Below are 26177 nucleotides of genomic sequence, written 5' to 3'. Positions count from 1 at the left end.
TAAACCTGAAAAAGGAGGTGACACAGTAGATAACAGATACTCTCTATAGTATAGAATGGAATTCTGCTTATCTTCTATCTACTATGTATTTTGTGCTTGAATGGCTGCCCCTGTGGTTATTCAGCAGCTTGTTTATATAAACTATAGTAGTGTTTCTGAAGCAAACATGTCAGTTTTACCAGTACAGGGAAACTGTACATGATAATTTTTAACACCTTCATTTTTTAAGTTACTGTTCCTTTAAAACCATTGAAAATGTTAATGTGTATTGGAAAGTTTGTTAGAATTCCAATTTATTCATTTAGTTCTTCGTTAGTATTTTATTTTGTTTTTTCATTATAGGACCCCTTGGCGCTGTTTTTTTTTTTTATTTAATTCTCTAATCAACTGCCTTTCAACAGTCTCTCTCACTAACTTGCAGTCCTTGTCTTACTCTTTCTGCAGCCTTTCCTTTACATTACATTTAATCATCAGAGTAATATTCACAATAATTATAAGGCAGAGCTCAGTTATGATCTCGACACCTTTTAGATTTTCTAGAGAGTCATCTCTCATTTTCTTTGATTTGTCTTTCCCTGCATAAGGTAACTGGTTGCCATAAATATCAACTAAATAAAGAACAATCCTTTTGTTCCTCATGCCCACATCCTTGTTCTGATTGTAATGATTCTGTTATTTCTAAAACAGTAAGAAATTGCAATCCTTTATTCCATTTTTTATTAGGTGCTGGACTTCTAGAGGAGGTCAGTTTGGTAACTGCTGAGGCAGGTGCTGGTCCTTTTGCCCCATGGGTGGAGATGTGCAGCTGTCCCACTGGCTATATTGGGCAGTTCTGTGAGAGGTGTGCTCCTGGCTATCGAAGAGAGAACCCAAGCCTGGGACCTTACAGTCCATGTGTGTTGTGTACTTGCAATGGCCATAGTGACACATGTGACCCTGAGTCTGGTGAGTGTAAAATGCCAAAAATTATCAGCATAGGTTGGCATGGGAACTATACATCATCTCCAAATATTCCTTTTTACTTCTGCCTGCCACATTTTTTAAATTACCTGTAGTTCTACCATTCTCTAGTGCAAGTATTGGCAAGTTTCATGTCACCCTGAGCCAGTTACTATTTACTAAAAAGGACATGTCTGGCCAATCACTTTTGCAAAGTTACCTGCATAAGTGACACTTCCTCATCTTGTGTCGTATCTTGTTGTGAACACAAGATTAAGGGCTCATTTACATGGGAAATTGAGCTCAAACACAGTGTCAGCTCACTTCAAGCATAAATTGACAGCTTTTTTTCCCAGAATGTTTTTTTCCGCATAACTATTTCATCATTGCGGCCTCAAGAGGGAGATGCACAATTTGAGGGCGGCATTGCCTCCAGAGTTCCCCTGTGTTAATAGGCATACTGTGAGCGATTCTCAAGAGTAGACATAATAGAAGTAACTGTGCTGAGTGCAATTGTACAGAAGTGAAGGAGTGACTATTTATTTGCAAAGCGACTGCTGCAAACTTTGCAGATACCAGATATTTTCTTTGTGTTTTGTTTCTTTGGTTCTCTTTTGGTCAGAAGCAGTTTTGTCAGTGTGATTCTGGAAGGTAATGATGGAAAGGAATAGCCTGTAGGTTTCACCAGTATGAGTCCAGTAATGCAGATGATTAAGTACACATATTTATGGTTCTCAAAGGAAGACACATACATATTTCCAATCTTGTATATGTTAAATAATATAACAATGTCTTTAGGTGTCTGCGACTGCCAACATGACACCGCAGGTCCTCACTGTGAGAGGTGTAGTGAAGGTTATTATGGAGACAGCACAACTGGTACCTCATCAGACTGTCGGCCTTGTCCATGCCCAGGAGGATCAAGCTGTGCTGTTGTACCAAGGACAAAGGAAGTTGTTTGTACCAACTGCCCCCTGGGGACTACAGGTGAGTCTTTTGTGCCTCATATATAAATTGCTATTTTGCAATCTAAACAACATATAAAACCCCTGCACCCAAAAAAAGCTAAATAAATTAAATGTCAGTCTTGAGACCCAAGTATTCTATGGGAGGACATTTGAGCATTTATCTATTCTAATTTCACAATCACCTTTCTTGGGGGGTTTCTCAAAATTGGTATTAAAGGAGAACTAACCCCCACTGTACCAAAAGCCCCCCTTGCTTTGCTATTGCCCCCGTCTCCTTCCCTTCAGTGTGCATTAGTAAAAAAAAAACCTGGCCCTAAAATGCAGAGCAGTGGAGCTCCAGGACACCATCTTCCACCGCTTTGTATTCTTTCGGGCCCAACGCCGATTTAAGCATGCTCAATTGAAGTCAAATCCTGAATTTGGCTCAACTGCACATGCTCCTGCAGGCTTCAGTCGGAGTTGAGCCCCAAAAGCAAGCTACAGCTAAGGTTAGATTTGGCCAATATCAAAATCAAGATGCTATTTGGGAAAGTAAACCAACTACTTCTTGTGTCATGGAAAATCTTTGCTTTTACTTAGTCTGGATTTGGGGAGCAAAACAATGCACAGGTTGCTTCCCTTATCACCCAATGCCATACTTTAGAACAAGCCACTATTGCACATCAGCCAAAAATATTATTGTATCCCTGTAAAATATATTTAAATGTTTGCAAGTGAGATTGTAGTGGTAAAGCAAATGTTTTAAATACAAACTATTTGCAAATGGATTAACCATCCACTACACTAGTTTTTATCTCTGCATTTATAGATTAGTACTTTTCCTATTTATGTTTACCTTCTTATGTTCAGGGAAGCGTTGTGAGCTGTGTGATGATGGCTACTTTGGAGACCCACTGGGTGAAAATGCAGCCCCCCGACCATGCCGAATTTGTGATTGCAACGACAACGTTGACCCCAATGCTGTCGGTAACTGTGATCGTCTGACTGGAGAGTGTCTGAAATGCATCTACAACACGGGTGGATTTTACTGTGACCGATGCAGAGATGGCTTTTATGGGAATGCTCTGTCACAAAACCCTGACCTTAAATGCCGAGGTATGATTATTTTTTTTAAATTGAAGTACAATAATTGAAGTATATTAAATGTCATTATATGGCCTAAAAGGCACCAACATTTCCTAACATGCCTAGGATTTGCCATATCCTGCTCTTTCTGATCAAGCTAAAGTTTAAGTAACTTACTCACAAAATATAAATGAAGTGCTGATGAGTTTTTTTTTGAGCCGCTGTGACCTAAGCCCAAAAGATTGCTAGCCTTATTCTATATTCCTTTTTTTAATAATTTTAAATGCTATACGATTTAAACAATATTTATATTTCTGTCAACCATAAGCACCCATTGCGCTCCATATTATAGTTGAATGACATGTTCATTGAAGTAGAAGGAAAGGTTAAAACTAAGTAAGCCTTATCAGAAAGGTCCATCTAAATATGCCAGTAAACCTCCAAAGTAGTGCTGCTCTGAGTCCCCTGTCAAAAGAAACACTGCATTTCTTTCCTTCTATTGTGTACACATGGGCTCCTGTATCAGACTTCCTGCCTTCAGCTTAAACCTCATTGCCCTGGGCAAGAGCATGCTCAGTTTGCTCCTCTTCCCCCTCCCTTCTCTGCTGTAATCTGAGCCCAGAGCAGGGAAGAGACTCAGGCAGGAAGTGATGTCATACCATGTTAATACTGCAGCTCCTGTCCTAAAAAAAACTGAGTTTCTAGAGCTTTTTACTCAGGTATGGTAAAACATTCTACAGAATAAATATAGCATTCTAGTTTGCACTATTGCAGCTAATCTATTGGCAATAAAATGCCTCAGTAGCTTTCCTTCTCCTTTAAGGTTACATAAAGAGCTCCCTTGATAAATTGCTTATAACACTGAATAGCAGCTGCTTATTAAGGTATTTTTCAACGTTGGTATAATAATTTTTCCTGTTTTAATTAATAAATACATTTTCTACTTTTAGATTTTTACAAGCAAAATCAAAACAAATCCACTGAGGAGCCCTTTCATTTTGAAATTGTATTAATCTAGCGACTCTGAACAGGGCTTGTGTTGAATATTCTTTTTGCTGATTGTTTTAAATAGGGAATATATGCATTTTTAATTATTTTAAAACCTGAGGTTAAAATCTGAAACTAAATTTGCATTCTACTTCAGGTTCTTACAAGCAAAGTCAGAACAAAATCAGAAGTTCACTGAGAATCCCTTTAATTGAATTATAATGATGAGTTAATGAACACCTTCCTTACAGCTTGCAGTTGTAATCCATATGGTACTGTCAAGGATCAAAGTGGCTGCAACCAGGTGACTGGTCAGTGTGAGTGCTTGCCTCATGTCACAGAACGGGATTGTTCAGCATGTGATCCAGGATTCTACAACCTGTTGAGTGGCCGTGGCTGTGAAAGGTGAGAACACAGAACAGTTTTCTATGGGGCTGATATGTCAACCAATGATATGAAATCACATTCATGAGAACAATTTAAATAGCTTTAATGGGAGCTCTTGATAAATCTACTTATCAACAAGAGTAATCCGGACAGTTTTTTCTGGCTAATTCTAACTTGTACTTTGTTTCTGTAGATGTGATTGCCACCCCCTAGGCTCCACCAACGGTCAGTGTGATATTCGTACAGGACAGTGTGAGTGCCATCCTGGCATCAGTGGACAACAATGCCAGCAGTGTGAGCCAAACCACTTCGGATTTGGGCCAGAAGGCTGCAAACGTGAGTTTTATATACAAGTCTTTGTGCATCAGCTGCTTTGGTCATAAAAGGATGTACATATAAAATGTGGGATGGTGTGTGCTTATGTCTGTATCAGTCCTGTATTTTGTTTTATTTTTGCACAGCCTGTGACTGTGATCCTGAAGGCTCCAGTTCTCTTCAGTGTAAAGAGGATGGTCACTGTGAATGCAAGAGTGGATTTGTCGGCACTCGCTGTGATCAGTGTGAGGAAAACTATTTCTATAACCGCTCTGGTCCAGGGTGCCAGGAGTGTCCAGCTTGCTACCGGTTGGTTAAAGATAAGGTGAGATTAAAACTTTTATGAACATTAGATGCAACTGTGTCTTTAGTGGTTTAGTGTTGCTCTTATTTCAGTATTTGGAATTAAAGGGGTTGTTTACCTTCCAACACATTTTCAGTTCAGTTGTTTTAAGACAGTTCAACCTGAAATAGACTTTTTTATTGAAGTTTTACATTTTATTTTCACCTTCTTATGTCTTTATAAAGCAGCCTTGAAAGGGGTCATTGACTGTAAAATGTTCTAAATGATACATTTCTTATCTTTGTCCCTGCTGAGCAGAATCCCACAATTTCATTACAGGCAGCTGTTATAATTGATACAGTAGTTGCTAATATTCCACAGATACTACTGAGAAAAGTATCAAGTAATGAAGCAAATTGGAACACTTCAGAATCTGCTTCTGAATTACTGAGTTGCCAGACTGAAACACCAGAGGCAGGAACATTCAACTTTAGTTTTTGAAATGTTAAAAAATAAAGAATGGAAAGTTATTTAAAAAAAATAAAAAAAAAAAACTCTATTTCTGGTGAACAGTATGAAAACAACTGAACTGAGAAAAGTGTTTTTCTGTTTGTGAGCAACCCCTTTAATCACCCAGTTATAAAATAAATAGTGGTTTTGGCTGCAGGTGATACTGACTTGTCAAAGCTTTATCAAGGGAAGAGCCATGGAAACTCTGTCTGCAGCAATGTGAGAACCATTACAAGTCTCTCTAAACAAATATAATCAACAAATGGCTTCTGCTTTTAAAAGTGAATTAACCTTATTTCCAGTTACTTTACAGATATCGCTACTGAAATATTAATAAGTTGGGATATGATGCACCAAGTTCTCAGTTGCATGGCAGTCTAAAGGGATCACATAAAACCTCTTTAAATGCTTTACTTTGCATGCTAAATTTTTAGATGCTATTTCCATGATACATTCTTCTCTCTCCCTCTGTCATTAGGTGAATGAGCAACGGGTGAAATTGCAGGAACTAGAGGATCTCCTGAAGAATTTGGGTACAGGAGAAGAAACCATTACAGACCAGGCCTTTGAGGAGCGGCTCATTGAGGCTGAAAAAGCTGTGACTGACCTTCTCCTGGATGCCCAGAGCAGTAAAGGTAAAGTTGAATTTAAAGAAAATAAAATCTGTGAAGATACCATAGCTTATGTTTAGCAAAGTACACTAAAACGTTGTATGTGTCTGGCAACATGGTAAGAAGGTGAAATAAGGATTTTTCTTTCTGCAGTAGCAAACTCAGCCCTGTGGCAGGTTTTCAGTACATTACAAATGTAAATGTGTGTTGTATTGTTTATTTTTTATGTTTTATTTAGGATGGGCCTGCCAAAGACTGGATGAAAGTTTGCAGTGCATCTGTAGGGTAGCTGGTAAAAGTAACCGGATAGTTTATAGTTTTTAGTTAGATCTTTGGTCTGTCTTTCCCCAGATGTAGATCAGGGCATGCTGGATCGGCTTGCAGAGATAAACACTACTTTGAGCTTCCAGTTGGAACGTCTGCAGAACATAAGAGACATGATCCGTGACACAGACAAGCAGGCACAGGAGGCCAGAGATAGAGTAGAGGGCACAGAACTAATCATTGAATCTGCAAGAGTACAACTGGAAAAGGCAAAGGTGGCCATTGCCAACGTGGTATGTAAAATTATTTGTGCTGTATTGGTGTAAAAGGAAAATGTTTGGGGCCTGTGTAAGGCTTAAATGATTTCACAAGAACGCAACGTCAAAAGGTGTTTGTTACTAATTAGTATAAGCATTATTTCAAAAGTGATATTTTTTTTGGACTTCTTTATGTCAAAATTTTGTACCATCATTGTTCAAAAGATCCCAACTGATTATTACTTTTTCAATGGCTTCTTTCAGTCAATTACCCCACCAGAGACAGGTGGAGATCCAAACAATATGACACTGCTTGCAGAAGAAGCAAGGAAGCTTGCTGAAAGGTGAGAAGGAGTGAGGACTTTCAGGATACACTTTAGTCAACGCTTATATTTCCTGTGGAGGCACAAATGTTAACCCAGCTCATAATGTATTAATGTTTATTGCAAGTATTGTCATTGTCACTAGGGGAACATGCAAGTATAGTCATTGTCACTAGGGGAACATGCAGTGAAGACTCTTAGCGATATATACATTTTCTGCTGCAATCCCTGAAAAATGGAAAAAGAAGCACACAGAAGCAGTTATATAAGAAATCTTACCCTTCAAACAGATAATAATGGTCATGTTTGAGGAAGTGTGTAACTGTATATAAAAGCTTTAGAGAAAAAAATCCTCATAATTACTAGGCATTTAGAGACCGTACAGATATCTTCAAAGCTACGCTACACTTTAAACTGTGCAATTTCTGTTCTCTTTCCATAGGCATATGCAGGAAGCTCGGGAGATAGAGAAGGCTGCTAAGGAAGCCAATGACACTGCAAATGAAGCACTTCGCTTGTTACAAAAAACTCTTGCTGCAGAGAATCAGACAGCCTTAGATATTGAAGAACTAAATCGCAAGTGGGTATCAGGGATGCAACTGTATTATACCAACAATGGGGAAAATGAGGATCTCCAGCTTGTTAATGTACCTCACTGAAGATCCCTCCCACAGTGACAGGCTGTCCCGTTTGCTGGGAGTTGTAGTGCAAAAACAGATTCTTTACCACATTGAACCTTCAATTGATTCATTTACAGTGCTTACATATTTAGTTTTTTTCCCCCTTTTGCAGTCTTGTATTACAAATTGAATGTAAAAGAAATAATTCACTGTTCTTTTCTGTAGAAATAATATTAAAATGTGTTTTGACTTTTCCACCCTTAGGTATGCACAGGCTAAGGACATAGCCCGGGAGCTGGAGAAGCAGGCTAGCAAGGTGCATGCAGAGGCTGAGGAGGCTGGCAACAGAGCGCTGCAGATTTATGCCAACTTGACATCACTTCCCAATATTGATACCACTGGATTACAGGTAAAACTGCAGCACAATGAGGACTGGATTAATAATTTCATTTGTTGATCTACAGTGGGAGCCTTAATGGCTTGATATATCACTATCATTAACTTTCACCAATCATTGATTAGTGGCTTAAATATTCACTTTCATTATATTTTTTAATAGTTGTTATATAGGTTATATCACTTTTCAATTTCAAGATTGTGTTAAATGTTTATAGAATATACCACTATAAATAAAACCTGCTGTGCGATTTGCTTCAAATGAAGTGTTGGACAGATGCTGTTCAGATTATGGATTAATGTTGCATTCTGCCTGGAGCTTGGGCTAGTGAGAGAATAAGTTAGAGGAATGCCTTGTAGGCACCATATGTATTTAATGCTAGTTTTCTCTAGGTCTGCTTGGGGGACACAGGGACAGTGGGTATAGCTGGAACCACTAGGAGGCAGGACACAATAAAAAAATAGAAACTTGACCCCTCCTCCTCCTGCTATACCCCTCCTCTGTAGGCAGAGACACTCAGTTTCGTTGTGTCCTCAGGAGGTTAGGACCGTCTCCTGCATTCAGGAGTATTTTACTATTTATTTTGCTCTTTTATTTTTATTTCATTACAATTCCTTCACATATGGAAATGGAGCTGGACAGCTACACTGAGTAGTCTGATCCATTACTTGAGGATGTCACCAGGGTCTCTTGTGCTGTGCACTGACCATCCAGCATTGATTCCCTCCCTCTGACATACAGAGAGAGGATGCGCTGGCCGGGACACAGGGCTGAGGTATAGCCAGGTTCATCCTGTTGCTCAATCCTCCTTATATGCCCCAAGGATCCCTACACTACAGTCTGGGAACTCCTGCCGTGGCTCATTTAAGGTAAGCATATATCCTTAATAGCAGCCTATTCACTCTCTGAGCCCCCCTCCCCCTCTGCACAATCCATCTGCCTTGCACAGCAGTATAGGAGACTTTGTTGCAACCTGCAGGTCACTAGTTCAGACCCAGGCAGTATGTTAATCAGCCTCCAGCAAACACACAGGCACTTGATAAAGGGCTTCTGGCCTGAAACATGTTGTGTGCAATAAAGAGCACCTAGCAGCAAGGTCTGCCTTTTCACTTGCTTTCTCTCAGTACTCAGTAATTGGTTAATTTCCTACACCTGGAGCGGGTGTGGCTTACTGAGATTGAGAGCACAGCTGCCAAATCATCTCTACAAATTGTCCAGAATGGGAATGGCACTTATGTTTCCTACTGTCCTCACTGTCAGCAGCACAAGAGAGTTATTGTGGGCTTAGCACCAGTTGCGCACCACTATTTTACAAGAGACTTCACCAAGGCTGTCTTTCACTCTACCTGGGGAGGCAACGGCTGGGGCAGATTTTTCACTTACTGTACGTGCACCCTGTGTGCAACCCAAAAATTGCGCGCCAGTGCCTTATGCACCATTTTTCTAAGGTGTACGTCTGCACCATATGTCACCGCTAGGGGAGGGGCCATTCTTCGCACTCTCCATTGTGCGCCCAGGCAGCTACTTCCCATTGATTCTGGAGGAGGTTCTATTACTAGCAGACTCACCACACTGGGCAGAACTCTTTCCCAGCTTCTCTGCAGCGCAGCCCCCCCCCCCTGTTTATACTAAGAACACAACAGGGCAGTACTGCTGACACAGTGGGGTTTTTAGCTAATGCCACAGGGCAGCAGGCTTTGTAATTACTGCCTTATCAGCCTTTACTCCCTTCCAAGGCTTTACTCCCAGCAGTACCCTGGGGAAGCATTTTCAGTTATATATATATCCTACATTATATATATTGTTAACTTAATTCCTCTCTTACAGGAACAGCTTGTGTACACCATGTCTGAAGGTACAGGTGATAACCTTTTTTCCAGGCCAGCAACTACTTCATCGGTTAAGTATTTAGCTTGTGCCAAATGCCGCATCTGGTCACAAGGACCCTCTGTGTTCCACGTGCAAGCCACCTGATGCAGTTTCCGAAACGTCAGAACTCCGTCCTCAGGTAAGCCAAGCCTCCCATGGGGACCCATCAGGCCAGCCCCGGGACTCCACCCACCTGGACCCCCAGCCTCCCCCAGAATGGGCATCTAAGCTTGCCGCCGGCATTCCTAAATTGGTGGAGTCCTGTGGCTAGATAAGCCTCGGCCTAAGCCTCCAAAATGTAGAGCCCCCTCTCCTTCCGAGGATGAGTGTGAGGCGGAGTCCATCACTACTTCATCCCTGCCGCCTGACTCCGAGGAGGATCTGGCTCTGTCTGATGGTGAACTATCTCACAGTTCCGACCCAGAGTAAGGGGAATCCCCCCAAACTCTCCTCCGAGGCCATTGATTCCCTCATTTCAGTATTAAGACCCTTCACTTAAAGGAGCCTGAACCTAGTTGCAGTACCTCCTTGTTTAAGCGCCGCAGCAGGTCAGCAGGTCCTCACCTTCCTTTCCTCTCTCATGCTCAACTCGAGCAAATTATACAACAGGAATGGTTCAAGCCAGAGGGATGTTTCCAGGCTAACCGCAGTTTTTCTCAAACTATATCCTTTTCCACAGGAACTAACGGAAAAGTGGACCTCCCCACCTTCAGTGGACGCGCCTGTCTCTCGACTATCTAAGGGCACTGCTTTACCAGTTCCTGATGCAGCCTCCTTCAAGGACTCCATGGACAAGAAGCTTGAGGGCATTCTAAGTTCCCTCTTCTCTGCTTCAGGTACCTCCCTTCGGCCTGTTCTAGACTCGGCTTGGGTAAGTAGAGCCGTCCAAACTTGGTCGGACGCCTTATGCCGAGCGATTGCCACAAGGGTCCCCCGTGAAGAACTCGCTCATTTGGCCTCGCAAATCAAGGAGGCTGACTACCTATGTGAAGCCTCCCTCGATGCGCTACAGGTGATTAGCAGAAATTCAGCCGACTTGACTTGTCGGTATCGGTTCGCAGATCTCTCTGGATGAAACTGCGGACTTGTCTTCAAAAAAGTCTCTCACGACACTCCACCACCTGCAGAGGACGCTTCAGTGGAAGGTCCAGGCTATCCTGGCAGTCCCGCAAGTCCACGTCTGCATTACTCACCCCTTCTTCCCTTCAGCGACTCAGCCGTAGGGGGGGGAGACTTGCAGGTTTGCCGACTCCTGGAAGAATCTGACTCAAGACGCCTGGGTACACAAGGTCGTGAGTCAGGGCTACCACCTAGAATTCGCTTCTCTCCCACCCCGCCGGTTCTTCATGTCCAGATATCCTCAGGGGCATCAAAAGGCTCAGGCGCTGCACGACGCGATCGGCAAGCTTATCCGTTCAGAGGTCATCATCCCTTTTCCAACTGAGGAGAGATTCCGAGGCTATTACTCAAACTTGTTTGTAGTCCCCAAGAAGGATGGATCTGTTCGGCCAATCCTGGACCTCAAGGAACTCCATACTTTCATTCGACCGCGAAGGTTCAGGTTGGAATCCCTCAGGTCTGTAATCGCGGCCCCAATTTTCTGTCCCCATCAGAGATTCTTGCGATTTGCCTTCCAAAATCGCCACTTCCCACTCACAGACTTTCCCCTTGGCCTGAACTCGGCCCCTCGTGTCTTTACCAAGATCATGTCGGTGGCCACTGCTCTAATCCGCACCAGGGGGATATCCATAACTCCTTATCTGGACGATCTCCTGATCAAGGCACCTTAATTTGCAGTGGCCCAGCAGGCGTTGCACTTCACCATGGTTCGATTACAGGAGTTTGGTTGGTTCATCAACCTGGACAAGTCCTCGTTAACCCCAAGCAAATCCATGGTCTTCCTCTGGATGCAGTTCAACACCCAGACACAAACTCTCCCAGTGACAAGGTCCAGCATTTGCGGACCCTCGTGCGGTCTCTCCTCTCGAAGTCCCACACCGCGAGATTCTACATGAAGGTGTTGGGAGTCATGGTTTCGATGATAGAATCAGTTCCCTTCACCCAACGTCACCTCAGGGAGCTTCAGTGGAATATTCTTGCGACCTGGAGGCACAAATCCCTTCTCCTGGAATTTCGTATATCCCGCAGGACTCGAGTCTCTCTTCTCTGGTTGATGCAAACCAGTCACCTGACCAGGGGCAGACCCCTAGGGGATCCACAATGGTGACTGCTCACCACAGATGCAAGCCTCTCCGGTTGGGGAGCAGTGCAGAGGGTCGGTCAGCGCAGGGTCGCTGGCCTCTATCGGAACAATGTCTTCACATCAACCTTCTTGAGATACAGACAATCCGACTTGCCTGTCAGCCATCTTCATTCCAGGTCTCTTAAACTGGGAAGCAGATTATCTCAGCAGACATCCCTAGATTCCTGCGAGTGGCCTGTAAAGGACAACATCTTCCACAAGATCACTCAAAGATGGGGGACGCCAGAGGTCGATCACAATCGTAAAGTTGCTCTCTTCTTTGCAAGGTCCAGGGACCCTCTGGCGGCAGACGCCCTCACCTCTCCCTGGGACTTCCATCTTGCGTTCATTCCAAGAAAGATCAAGAAACTTCAGAGAGAACTCATACTCTCATCCTCATAGCTCCAACATGGCCCCGTAGATCCTGGGTCTAGGATCTAGTACATCTCTCAGTAGAGGAACCTTGGCCTCTCATCCTGGACCTTCTCTCTCAGGGTCCAATCCTTCACCACTGTCCTGCCACCCTCAATTTGATGGCGTGGCTACTGAAACTGCGATCCTAAGACGGAAGGGGTTCTCTCACACTGTCATTCTACCATGCGTGCAGCCCGCAAACCGGTCTCCGCCAAGACGTACCATTGGGTCTGGTTTACTTTCCATTGGTGGTGCCAATGTAATGGTTTCAATTCACTGAAGTTTTCCACTCCACTCCTTCTGGCCTTATACAGGAGGGACTGTCCCTGCACATGTCCCTCGGATCACTGAAATCTCAGTTTTCGGCACTTCCATCCTGTTCCAAAGACCTCTCGCCTTGTTCCCAGATGTTAGGATTTTTCTTCAGGGAATGGCCCACATAAAGCGCCCGGTACTTTCACCGGTGCCAAATTGGGACTTAACCCTAGTCCTACGTGCCCTGCAACACGCTCCCTTTAAACCCATGGATTCTATTCCACTTCAGTGGCTCACATGGAAAACAGTTTTTTCTGCTGGCTATTGCCTCAGCACGGAGAGTATCTGAGATCTCTGCCCAATCCTGTAGGTCTCCTCTGTTGACCTTCCACAACGACAGGGCAGTACTTCATACGTCTCCCTCTTTTCTTCCCAAGGTGGTTTCCACTTTCCACCTCAACCAGGAAATTACGATTCCTACCTTCTGTCCATCCCTTTCCAATGCGAAGGAAGCAGCACTGCACACCCTCGACCCCATTAGGGCCCTCAAATTTTACCTGCACCGGGTCGAGAACATCCGTCTATCGGACTCCTTGTCCTTAGACCACCATATCCTGATGGATAAAGCAGGCCATCCAGAGATCCTATTCATCACAGGGTCAGGTTCCCCCAGATCAATCAGGGCACATTCCGCCAGAGGGCTTTTCGAAAATAAGCCTCAGCGGAACAAGGCTGCAACGTGGACTTCAATCCATACTTTTGCCAAATTTTGTGGCATCTGACACCCACTATGGCAGGAAGGTACTTCAGGCTGCAGTGGCTGGTTCCACGTAGGCCTCTACTTCCCGCCCTAGATTCAGGGGACAGCTTTGGTACGTCCCCACTGTCCCTGTGTCCCCCAAGCAGACCTAGAGAAAAGGAGATTTTGTGTACTCACCGTTAAATCTCTTTCTCTTCAGTCGCTTGGGGGACACAGGGCTTCCCTCCCTGAATAGAGGCCTTCTCTTGGCTTCAGACTGTTCTTCTTGTAATTAGTTATCAGATTTTCTGTTGATTATTGATAACCTCCTGTTTCTCCTTTGGTACGAACTGAGTGTCTCTGCCTACAGAGGAGGGGTATAGCAGGAGGAGGAGGGGTCAAGTTTCTATTTTTTTATTGTGTCCTGCCTCCTAGTGGTTCCAGCTATACCCACTGTCCCTGTGTCCCCCAAGCGACTGAAGAGAAAGAGATTTAACGGTGAGTACACAAAATCTCCTTTTCTAGAGCATCTGGCAGTAAAGGGGTCAAAGGAACAAAAATAATTGATGTAACTATGTAAACAGGCCTCTCAACTAAATCTCCTGCATGAACGGACTAAGTCTGACAAATGTGTGGGTTGGAAGCACTTTGAACTATTCCCCCTTTCTTTCAGAATGAAGCAGACAAGATCCAGAAAGAGGCAGAAGAGCTGGATTCATTGATTGACAGAAAGCTGCGAGACTATGATGATCTGCGAGAGGACATGAGGGGTCGTGAAATGGAAGTCAAAAACCTGCTAGATAAAGGGAAGACTGAGCAGCAGGTCAGTTTTGCGATGTTCTGTGATATTCGCCATGCAATGCACACCCTGCTGATAGTGAATGTACACTGAACGCTTTTGTATGTGTGGTGTTACTACAGATTTCTCACATATCACTCCAGTTTCTTTCTCCAGTAGACACAATATAATAAAACTACTACTGTTAAAAAATGCTTTCCTACAGGTCTTACCCATCCATCTAGTGTTATTTTCTAAACAACATATTACTTACCTATTTTCTTGAAACGCCCCAAAGGTAAATATGTGTTTCTTTCCCATTACTGAAGTTTAAACATGCTGTAACCAATGTATAGTTGCTTTATAAATAAAGACTAATATTACAATAAATAAAATGCAACATCAAGGCTGTATAAGCATAGAGGGCTACCATACCTTGAAAAAACCATCTTTGTTTTTCTGGATCGTACTGGTGTAGATAACAAGAATTGTATTCTGCTCTTTACATATTGACTCTTGAACGTTGAATTCTTGAACGCCATTTGAATCCCTTTAAATAACCAATATATGTTTTGTCTGTAATAATTGCTTTGTGTTTTTAAAGTGGCTACATATTATGATCCAAAATGATTTCTATGAAACAGTGAAACCTTTCCTTAGGAAGGCACATTATAAATATAACGCCCGATAACCCCTGTGCTTCTGCTATCTTTTATTGAAAATCTTGAATCCTCAAAACACAATATTTGTGTGTAATAACCAGAAAGCAAGGTTCAGTCTCCAATCATACTATTCCATATTAACTAAATTTGTATGTTATTGATGACTATTATATTTTGCACCTTTCAGATCTAGTTAGTGCACTTGCAATAGTAATTAAAAAAGAAATACACATTTTCTGCATTACCAGATTAGTCAGTGCAGTATCCATTCAGTGCTTGTGCAAGTTTATAGAAGTGACCACATGTTCTACTAATATTATAGCTCTTATTAACTGCTTTGTCTGTTCTTTGGATTTTCTCATGTGGCTCCATAACCATGTTGTCTTATTTCCTTGTAGACCGCCGACCAGCTGCTTGCCCGAGCTGATGCAGCAAAAGCACAAGCCGAGGAAGCTGCAAAGAAGGGCCGTGAAACGTTGCAAGAAGCTAATGATATACTCAACAAGCTGAGAGGTGAAGTTCAGCTGTGTTAAGATAAGATACATATGCAATTATCCTCAAATGCCTTTTAGCATATACTTCAGCATAAAGTGAAATATCTCATGCTGGGAAGTTTTAGTACCGTACATTTATTTATTTTTATGGAGAATTGTGAATTTTAAAACCTTTCTTTTTGCTTTGCTCCTTTTAGATTTTGACAAGAGAGTGAATGACAATAAGACAGCAGCAGAAACTGCTTTACGTAAGATCCCGATGATCACCCAAACCATTGCTGAAGCCAATAACAAGACACGACAGGCAGAGAGTGCACTGGGCAATGCTAATGCTGATGCACGTGGAGCAAAGAGCAAGGCAGAGGAGGCAGAAGCGCTAGCCAATACCGTCCAAAAGGTATGTTGTCAGCCACACCTATTGAGCAAAATCAGTTATGGAGTTATGGGCTGTAACACAGAAATTCAAGTACTGCAGCTAATGTTCATTTGCATGTTTCCAACCTGACCGACTGACACACACCAGAACCCTGGCCACCTCCTAATAAGCCCTCCATTATTGTTCTGTTTTTGGGTTTTTTTTCCCCATTTAAAAAAAAAACAAAAAACACAGGGATTGAATAGATAAAGTTTCCTTACAGTGAATATGTAACTTCAGGTTGCCAGTCACGTATCCGTGGAACCCAGCAGTTAAATACCTACACACACAAGTCTTACTGTGCTTGTTTGTCTGTTTATTTATGGCATTAACGAAAGGCAGACTCTCTTTCTTGGCATTTTACCCATCTGTTATTTATGGAAAACTCTGCCTGGAATGTAATTATCAGCTCTGCTGTGTATGTGCTTCATCCATCCAAAGTGAAAAACATTCTCCAAATTAAGTGCAACTTTGCAAACAGAACTATACATCATGATCCTACAGCTTGGAAAAATCTTGTACTGGTTAAGGTACTCTCAAGTGCTGTTTTTAGCATGTATGTGTCCTTATAGGGCCCAACACAATATGCCAGGGTACATTAGAGTGTGTCTTGTAATGTAGAGTGTATATACAGTGTATAAGTGGGCAAAATCAGTTTTGGGCTGTAACACAGAAATTCAAGTACTGTGGCTAATGTTCATTTGCATGTCTTGTAATGTAGAGTGTATATACAATGTACAAATACACTGAGCTTTACATTCAGTCATATTCAAATTGTGGCAGAATATTGGGAAAGGAATTTAAGAGTTTAAGCTAATGTCACACACAGACATTTCCCTGCCAGCATAAAAATGCTTTATACCATGTACAGTCTGTCATTTTTTGACAATTGCCTGTCTGATTTCAGCCCAAAAATGCATGGTATGGGGCAATGTTATTCATTATTGTGTCAGGAAGGAAAACACTGTTTTCTCCTAGTCTGCTTGGGGGCACAGGGACCGGACAGTGGGGTATAGCTGGTACATCCAGGAGGCAGGACAAAACTAATAAAACAAACTGGCTCCTCCTCCACTGGCTATACCCTCTGCAGGCGGAGCTTCACTCAGTTTGAGTGGTGTCCTCACGAGGATAGGACTTTATTTTTCTCTGCAAGAGTTTCTTTTATTATTTTATTCAAATTGTTCAGCTAGACTGACACCTGGGGATGTTCACGCCCTCTACACTGTGTAGAGGTCCATTCTGACACCCCCCTACGAGGGACCAGTCCCCGGGGTCTTGGAGTGCCTTGAGCACGGACCATCCAGCCTGATACCCTTTTTTCATCTACAGGAAGAAAAGAAAGCTGGCCGGAGAACTGAGACCATAGGGCCTTCCTGGGGTAAGTCAAAGATTCCCCTTTTTATACTAAGGGCCCCTGGTTTGCAGCTCTCTCCCTCACAGCACAGGGAGTTCACGGGCAGGTCATAGGAGAGTGCGCGTTTGTGCGCTTACTGTCTCAGTCTCATTCTCCCTCACTCTGCAAACTTCTTGCCACCTGCAGCACAGGTCATCTATTCTAAAAGCCGTTTCCCGGGTCTGTAGGGCAACGTGGGCGGTGCGCGGTCCTGCATACAGTTTGTCCTGGCGCCTTTTCTATTACAGAGGCGCAGGTCACACGCCAACATTTTCCCTGCGTTCCACAGCATTCTCGCGAAACCATTTTGTCCAGACTTCTGGGAGACAAGAGCTCTGGGTTTTTTAACCGCTCCATACCTCCTGCAATAGGCGGACCTTCTTTGTCTGCACAGAGTGTCCTGCCTACAGCTCTAGACATACAGTAGGTTATCCTGCCTGGTTTTCAGCTCCAGCAGGGCACACCCAGGACTGCTGATCCTCCTTCCCTGCTCTACCTTCCGCAGGTTAGTGTTCAGCTGGACATAGGGGCTACTAGGGATCCTCCATCCTACCCTAATTACAAGCCCACTACACTTTTTCTATTGTCATGTCTGATGGTCAAAGTGATAACCTTTTTTCCAGGGCAGCGCCAACTGCTTCTGTTAAATGTCTGCCTTGTGCCAAATACAGCAAACGTTTGTCTTCTGGGCCCATAGACCCATTATGCATCAAATGTAAGCCTATAGAACATGATTCTGAATCTCCAGGCCCTCTTATCCCTTGGGCAGACCAGACTCAGGATGAATCCTTATCTCTGAACAGGGACCCCTCTCCACCCAGGGGCCCTCATTTTCCTCCAGAATGGGAATCCCAACTAGCCACAGGGATTCCAAAATTGGCATTATCATTAGACAAGCTATTGTCACGCCTTGATAATCCCAAAGTGAGGCCCACCAAGCGCAGGGCCCCTTCGTTTTCAGATGAAGATAGTGATTACCTTCGGGAAATTCTTCCCTTCGGCCCTCATTTAATGGTTGAAGGTGACCGATCTGAAGGAGAGCTTTCCTCTAACTCTGAACAAGATGAGGATGACTTCCTTTCTAGTAAGACCGCTTTTGCAGAAACGACAACACACTGTCAAAATTGCACGAAAGTCCTGCGAGTCATGGTCTCCGCCATAGAAGCAGATCGTTTGCACAATTCCATCTTCAAGAGCTCCAATGGAACATCGTGACGTTGTGGAAACGACGATCCCTGCTACAAGAGATCAGTCTACCTCACCAGACGAGGGTATCCCTGCGTTGGTGGCTGAAGACCAACCACCTAACATTAGGCAGACATCTAGGAGAAATCTAGGAGACCCACACTGGCGAGTACTCACTACAGATGCAAGTCTGTCAGGTTGGGGAGCTGCCCTCGAGAGGAAAATAAACAACAGATCAATCTTCTAGAGATTCGAGCAGTATGTCCAGGCCTTCTTCATTGGCAACGATATCCGATAGATCAGGTGGCGAAGATTCAGATGAACAATGCCACAGCGGTGGCTTACATCAACCACCAAGGGGGCACGAGAAGCAGAGGGGCCTTAAACAAGGTCAAGCTCATTTTCCAATTGGCAGAAAGCCATCAGACCATGCTTTCAGCCATCTACATTCCAGGACTCCTCAACTGGGAAGCAGACCTTCTAAGCAGACAGTCCATTGACACATGCGAGTGGTCTCTAAACGACAAAGTATTCCACGAGATAACACAGGGGTGGGGTGGAGTGTCGACGCACAGTGGACACACTGTGGAAGCTTTTCTAGCTCTGTACAGAGATCCCCTAGCATTTCGACGTCGACACTCTCACGGCGGCCTGGCCGTTTCAACTAAGCGTACGTCTTTCCACCTCTGCCACTTCTCCCAAGGCTAACAGACGGCTGCAGACAGAGCAGACACCTCTAATTCTCATAGCACCTAGGTGGCCTCGACTTTCCTGGTTCACAGACCTCATCAATTTGTCAGTAGCAGAACCCTGGATGCTACCTCCTCTGCCGGACCTTCTATTGTAGGGTCCAATCCAACATCCAAATCCATCATACCTGAATTTGACGACATGGCTCTTGAGACACAGATCCTGACTCAAAAGGGGTTTTTCCAAGGTTGTAGCACGCACTATGTGCGATGCCAGAAAGCCAGTTTCAGCCAAGACATACCATTGAGACTGGTCAACTTACCGTCAATGGTGCAACCGAAACAATGCTTTATTCAAGGTCTTCCCTGTCTCTTGGTTCTCTAAAATCTCAGATTTCTGCTTTTCTGTCCTATTCAAGAAGATCGTGCTGTCAGAAACTTTAGCCAGGGGGTTGCGCATGTGGCCCCCCCCCATTCGACCACCAGCTCCTCTCTGGGGCCTTACCTTGGTATTGCAAGCATTACAACACGCGCCTTTTGAACCATTGGGGTCAGTGTCTCTTCAATGGCTCACCTGGAAGACAGTTTTTCTTTTGGCAATTGCCTCAGCAAGACGTGTTTCTGAACTCAACACCTTATTCTGTAATCCGCCCTTCTTAGTTTTTCCATCACGACAGAGCAGTTCTCTAAACTGTCCCTTATTTCCTGTCTACTGTGGTCTCAGAATTTCACTTGAACTAGTAAATAACGGTTCCAACCTTCTGTCCTTCACCATCTAATCCCAAGGAGGTGGCTCTACATTCTCTGGATCCTGTTAGAGATCTAAAATTCTATCCTCATAGAGTTAAGGATATCCGCAGGACTGATGCTCTACTCATCCTGCCTTTGGGACCTCATAAAGGTTCACCTGCCACTAAATCTGCCATTTCCTGTTGGATCAAGTAAACCATTCAGCGTGCCTACACGACACAAGGCCAATCGCCTCCAGCTAGGATTACTGCCCACTCTACCAGAGGGATGAGTACGTCTTGGGTCTTCAGAAATCGGGCCTCGGCAGAACAGCTGTGCAAAGAAACTACGTGGACTTCGGTCCACTCTTTTTTTTGCAAATTTTACCATTTTGATACCTTTGCAGCTTCTGACACTCGCTTCGGCAGAGAGGTGCTTTAAGCCGCAGTGGTTGTTTCCACATAGGCCTCACTCTCCCACCCGGGATTTTAGGAGACAGCTTTGGTACGTCCCCACTGTCCCTGTGACCCCCAAGCAGACCTTCTGAAAAGGAGATTTTGTGTACTCACCGTTAAAGTGGACCTGTCACCCAGACACAAAAATCTGTTTAATAAAAGTCCTTTTCAAATTAAACATGAAATCCAAATTCTTTTTTTTTTATTAAAGCATTCATAGCTGTTGTAAACTCATTTAAAAATCTCAGCTGTCAATCAAATATTGTCTGCCCCGCCTCTATGCCCGTAGCATTTAAAAATCTCAGCTGTCAATCAAATATTGTCTGCCCCGCCTCTATGCCCGTAGCATAGAGGCGGGGCAGACAATTACTTTCACTTTCAATTCAGCACTTCCTAGATGTCACTGCTCCCCACACATTCCCCCAGTTCTCTTTACCATATAACTGTGTGGTCAGGGCATGGGGATGGACATCGGGTCCCCCATTCTGGTGCACAAACAAGATTCTGAGATGATACAAGTCTTTTCTTAATAACAGTGACTACAAAATGGCTGCTGCCTGCTTGTTATAATTTTGAAATCCCAGACTGAAGGAAGCAAGATTCAAATAATTTATATAGTGGAATTAAAGTTCATTTTCCTTGACTAATCTGATAAAATAGGATTTTGAATAATTTTTTTGGGTGACGGGTCCCCTTTAAATCTTTCTCTTCAGTCGCTTGGGGCACACATGGCTTCCCGCCCTGGATTGAGGCTCTGCTTTTTTCTATCAGACATGTTAACTTGTTTGTATTTTACTATTACATGTTATAAAGGATTATTTGATTCCTCTTGACTTTGTTACAAACTGAGTGAAGCTCCACCTGCTGGGGGTATAGCCAGTGGAGGAGGAGCCAGTTTTTTAATTAGTTGTGTCCTGCCTCCTGGCTGTACCAGCTATACCCCAATGTCCCTGTGTCCCCCAAGCTACTGAAGAGAAAGAGATTTAACGGTGAGTACACAAAATCTCCTTTTAGTCTAAACTTTTGTTCTTTGCCTGGTACAACTTCACCTTAATTATCATTTTTTATTACTTATTTTTCTATAAGGCCCTCCCTTTTTATATTACCTTTCTCTTTTAAACCACTGCCTGGTTGCTAGGTTAAATTGAACCCTAGGAACCAGATAGTTGCTGAAATTGCAAACTGCTGCACAAAAAGCTAAATAATTCAAAAACCACAAATAAGAAAAAATGAAACTGTCTCAAAATAGCCTTCTCTATGTCATACTAAAAGTTAATTTAAAGGTGAATAACCCCTTTTAATTGCTCTTAATTTTAGAAGAAAGGTTGTCTTAATGTGTTGCTTGTACTTTCCACAATCTATTGTACAGTCAGATTCTACCCATGGCCTTGTCTATAAACATTGGGCAAATATACACCAGTAACCAATCAGTGATTAGCTTTTTTTTTCAGCCACCTACAGGTAGAACAATAAAATCAAAAATGTGATGGAATGTGTTACTGTCCTGGTGCAAATCTGCCCAGTGTTTAAAAATTACCCCAACTGTAAGTCATGTTTTACTGCAGGTTTTAGGTTTTCACTTTTCACTTCTACTTCTAATATTCAGTATTTACGGAGTGTTTCTGCTGTTGCGTAAAGACCAGTTTCATTGCTTTCAAATTTCCTATAAATGTTGTGTGAAACATATTAGACTGTCTGCTTTGAGCATATAGAAACCAGTAAGAACATACAGTTTTTGTAAGACACACAAGTACCAAGTTAGAAGATGTTTAGTTCCTGTCCTGGAATGTTGTCAGATGGTGGGAACACATACTGGTGCCTGACGGTGTATACGTTTTGCCTGAATAAATCTATCTTTGGTGCTTTTACCGGAATGGCGTAATAGTATTTTGGCATTTTCCCTTCTGTAAATTATAAATTTGCCTGCAGAAAGCGGCCACTGCCAGGGCCGAAGCAGATAACACCTTCAAGGAAGTGACTGATTTGGATGGGGATCTCCAAGAAATGCTGCAACAGCTACAAGATGCAGAGAATCAGCTGAATAAGAAGCAGACGGAAGCGGAGAATGATGAGAAAATGGCTGAAATGGTGTGTATTCATTTTAAGAGAAAATCCAGCTGGAGTTTTACTTCTACATTCAAAAGTCATCTTATGTTTGTTGTTTTTCCTCAGGCCTCTAATGCAACACAGGAAGCTGAAAAATATGCCAACAAGGCCAAGTCGTCTGTTAACGGGGTTCTTTTGATGATCGATGAGTTGCTCTCCCGACTCGGTAATTGGCTGGTTTTTCCTCCTTGATAAGAATTTTCTCCAGGTTTCGCCGAAAAAAACCCCTCATAGACTCCAAGCTATTGTGCAAAAGTAAAGTTGCCACAGAAAAATTCCTGTTGACTTAAATGCATTTTGTGAATTTTCACACAGAAATCTTCCTGTGCACTTTTACTTTAGCTTTACAAAATCTTAGCTTTCATTTAGTAAAAAAAGCTTGGCGTTTTAAAAACAGGATATAATTATTCTCATGCCCAAAATACAGTTATGTATTCTCTAAACCGCTGATTTCTAATTACATCCAACACTACACTACTGGAACGATTTATGTCTGATAGATATTTGCTTCTCATTCAAATACACTTGAATGTTTTATTTAGACTGATGTGATATAATTATATTTAGCATAACAGCATGGAGATGGAGAGTCACATTTTATAGCATCCCGCATATAAGTTGGCCATATCAAACTCCTGTGGTGTTGGGCCCTTTGCTTTCCTGTCCATGTAGGATGCCTGTGATACAGCTGGAGGCTTCTGTGATTGGTCTTATTGATCTGTTTGATCTGATATGGTCAAAACCATAATAATGTTTAATAGCAAAGACCTGCCAAAACAAATGCACAGAAATATGCATATGCATGTTTGGTGCAAGAAAAACCTGAGCCTTGGAAGATGATTTGTTTTCAAGTAAAACTACCTAGATAACAATAGAGGAAAGGGGGAAAAATGGCAGTGCCCAGTGTCCATGACTTATCCACACAGACTCACGGTTGGAATTGCTGCCACTTAACACTGACTTGAAGGGTGATGTATGTTATTTGGTATTTCTTTGTTGTGATTAATTGAAAACCCTTTGCAGAAAATCTGTTTTCAGATGTTATCTGATTTTTTTATCAAATTTCTCCATATGTAAATGATGTAAATAATTTACTATTCATTACTTGGTTTCCTGCCCCCCCCCCCATTTTTCCTATTTGCATATGTGTTTTTCATTTTTCTCCCCTTATGGAGGTTTACTCTACTTTAATGGTGGTGCATGTTAAGGGGCTACATTTTCTCTTTTTCTTATTTTCAAAACAACATACAACAATTTGAGAGCATATTATCCAATTACAGGAGGGCTTTATAAGGAGATAAAGTTGTGGCTGTGAGCAATAGAGGCGTCATACAAGGCAGCGTGTGTTGCCATGGTGCAGACATTCTTACCTGCTATAAGGTTAGATAGCAAACAAACTCTGTAGAATATAATGGTGTTCTACAGCTGTTATGGAAAGTTTGATTGGTTCTCAACATTTGTACTTCTAAAGTGTATGCCATCAACATGGAGGCACCCAGGTTTTTCTCTAAGGCTGACATGGCTTTTAGCCACCTTAATTTGAATGATTATTTTGGTTTCTTTATGTTGTAATGTTTCTCCTCCACAATCTCTTATACAGTCTTGTCTCTCTCCTACTGTCTCTCTCTCTATGTGGCCTCACAGGGCAGCTAGATTCTGTGGATGTTGGACAACTCACTGATCTGGAGAGGACGCTGGATGATGCAAAGAACCAACTCCGTGACAGCGATTTGGACAGAAAACTTGCAGAACTTCAAGAGACTTCCAACCTACAGCAAGCTGCAATAGAATCATATTCTCGAGACATTGACCAGATCCTTCGAGATATAACTAATCTTAATGACATTAAAAACACCCTGCCTACTGGCTGCTATAACACCCCTATTATCGAAAAGCCTTAAAGCCGACCCACTTGGGAAATAAGGTTGGAGGATTTCTCTTTCCTCAGCAACCTCCACGTTTGGCTGTGAAGTGCCTTATTACTCACCCAACCCAGACTTATTGCCCTGCACACTCTTCACTCCCTGCCCTCTGAATGTTCAACTGAAGGGAAAGTGCCAACATCTGATTGTTCTCCATCCAACATCCAATTGTTCTCTTCAACATCAAACACCCATTATATCCTGTGTGTCATGAGGCAAAATTCTGAAATTGCTGTGTTTTCCTCCTCTGGAGATATATATTTGAATTTATATGAGGCTAAGGGAAACAGCAGCCTGCAGATCTCAACACTCAGCAGTGTATAGCAGGTTATCTGTGCTAGGAGGCCAAACTCCCAAATGCCATGGAAGGAATAGTGTAAGCAACTGTCTTAAACCTGAGATTACCTGCTTCAGTTCTGGTGGCATTTTATTGGCCTGTAGTTCTAGCACTAATGGGATTAATGGAGACTTGCTTTGACGTCCTTGTCAAAATTAAGGGCACTTGCAGAAAAATTCTCCATTCTAAAAATACAATCCTATTGCCTTTCCCTGCACTAATCAGCTGCCTGGGCCCTGGCCCTATATTCTAACAACACAGCCAGCCTAATCCCCCATAGAACAAAACTAATTAGGAACAGTCTTCGGTCATTGGCTGTGCATATAGTCTATTGTAGCTGCTGCACCCTTAGTGAACAGAAGCTGGAGCAACCCTTCCTGATCATATGTAACAGTTAATTCAAATGTCTTGGCATCTCAGAACCGATAATGAAGAGAGGGACACAGCTACTTTCCCCATTCTGTGATGAGCAGCTTAAAGGAGAATAAATGTACTCCTGTCTAAATTGTGTCCTTCACTACACGACATAACACTGCATGGGGTTACACCTAGCCATTCACTTGATCAAGGTTTGGAATATCGGACTATAGCATTTATTTATTGGTTACCCACTACTAACTGCCCTATCACAGTCATGTTCCATCCATTCCCAGGCAATCCCTAAACACCACTCACACTCTGTTATTGATATATTCCTTTAAATAGATTTTAGCTTTAAAGAATACAGGAGGTTACATTTGCCTTTTTCCCATTAAGAGTACTTATGTCTCCGTGCATTAGTTTGGTTTAGATATTTAATATTATAATAAAGCAGTGCTATGTACAGCATTCTATGTTCTAAGAAGGGAAGGGTACCCAATTGTCACATGCAATAATTAATTTTTCTACTCCTCTGCTGTGAAATGTGCCCTTGTGCACCAGGTACCTTCAGAGCTTTAAGCCAATCGCTAATGTCAGCTGCTGGAGCAAGTTAGCTTGGGGGAATGACATACTTTGCTTTTCATGGTATGGAAGCTTCCTACTTATGTATAAAAGCCAATATATACAGAAGGCAAGGGATTGTGTAGAATAAGCTATGCTTTCATACTTCCATTAGTGTTTTATTAAAACAAATTTGTTAAGCTTTATTGGTCATTTAAAGGCAGGGATCCCCAACCTTTTGAACCCGTGAGCAACATTCCAAAATAAAAGGAGTTGGGGAGCAACACTAGCATGAAAAATGTTCTTGGGCTAGCAAATAACTGCTGTGATTGGACATTTGGTAACCCATATGTGGATTGTCAACCTACTCTGAGACTCTGGTAGTACATCTGGTTTTTATACAAGCAAAACTTGCCTCCAAGCCTGGAATTCAAAAATAAGCTCCTCCTTTGAGACCACTGGGAGTAACATCCAAGGGGAGAGCAACATGTTGCTGACGAGCTACTGGTTGGGGACCACTGATTTAAAGGGATACTTTCATGGGAAAAAATGTTGTTTTTTTTCAAAACACAGTTAATAGTGCTGCTCCAGTAGAATTCTGCACTGAAATCTGTTTCTCAAAAGAGCAAACAGATTTTTTTATATT

General features: G+C 42.7%; 1 protein-coding gene across 2 annotated transcripts in view; it reads left to right on the top strand.

Annotated features, from left to right (window-relative positions):
* Positions 1–25590, top strand: part of lamc1.L (laminin subunit gamma 1 L homeolog) — a 76824-nt gene extending 51234 nt beyond the window's left edge. Inside the window, exons 12-28 of one of the 2 annotated variants that reach the window (XM_018258504.2) lie at positions 724–945; positions 1738–1926; positions 2757–3002; positions 4211–4364; positions 4540–4682; positions 4808–4986; positions 5933–6089; positions 6417–6622; positions 6851–6930; positions 7352–7489; positions 7794–7938; positions 14119–14268; positions 15284–15398; positions 15577–15776; positions 22175–22333; positions 22418–22517; positions 23996–25590. In XM_018258504.2, coding sequence (XP_018113993.1) covers positions 724–945; positions 1738–1926; positions 2757–3002; positions 4211–4364; positions 4540–4682; positions 4808–4986; positions 5933–6089; positions 6417–6622; positions 6851–6930; positions 7352–7489; positions 7794–7938; positions 14119–14268; positions 15284–15398; positions 15577–15776; positions 22175–22333; positions 22418–22517; positions 23996–24252 — 2840 coding nt within the window. In that variant the 3' untranslated portion in view covers positions 24253–25590. Of the gene's footprint in view, positions 1–723; positions 946–1737; positions 1927–2756; positions 3003–4210; positions 4365–4539; positions 4683–4807; positions 4987–5932; positions 6090–6416; positions 6623–6850; positions 6931–7351; positions 7490–7793; positions 7939–14118; positions 14269–15283; positions 15399–15576; positions 15777–17123; positions 17284–22174; positions 22334–22417; positions 22518–23995 lie in introns of those variants that run through there. The other variant, XM_018258505.2, reaches the window with a different exon arrangement.
* Positions 25591–26177: the final 587 nt, after the last annotated feature.

The sequence above is a fragment of the Xenopus laevis genome, chromosome 4L (assembly GCF_017654675.1).
Source record: "Xenopus laevis strain J_2021 chromosome 4L, Xenopus_laevis_v10.1, whole genome shotgun sequence".
NCBI lineage: Eukaryota > Metazoa > Chordata > Amphibia > Anura > Pipidae > Xenopus > Xenopus laevis.
The sequence above is the reverse complement of the archived record's forward strand: the minus strand, read 5'-3'. Positions and strand labels throughout refer to the sequence as shown.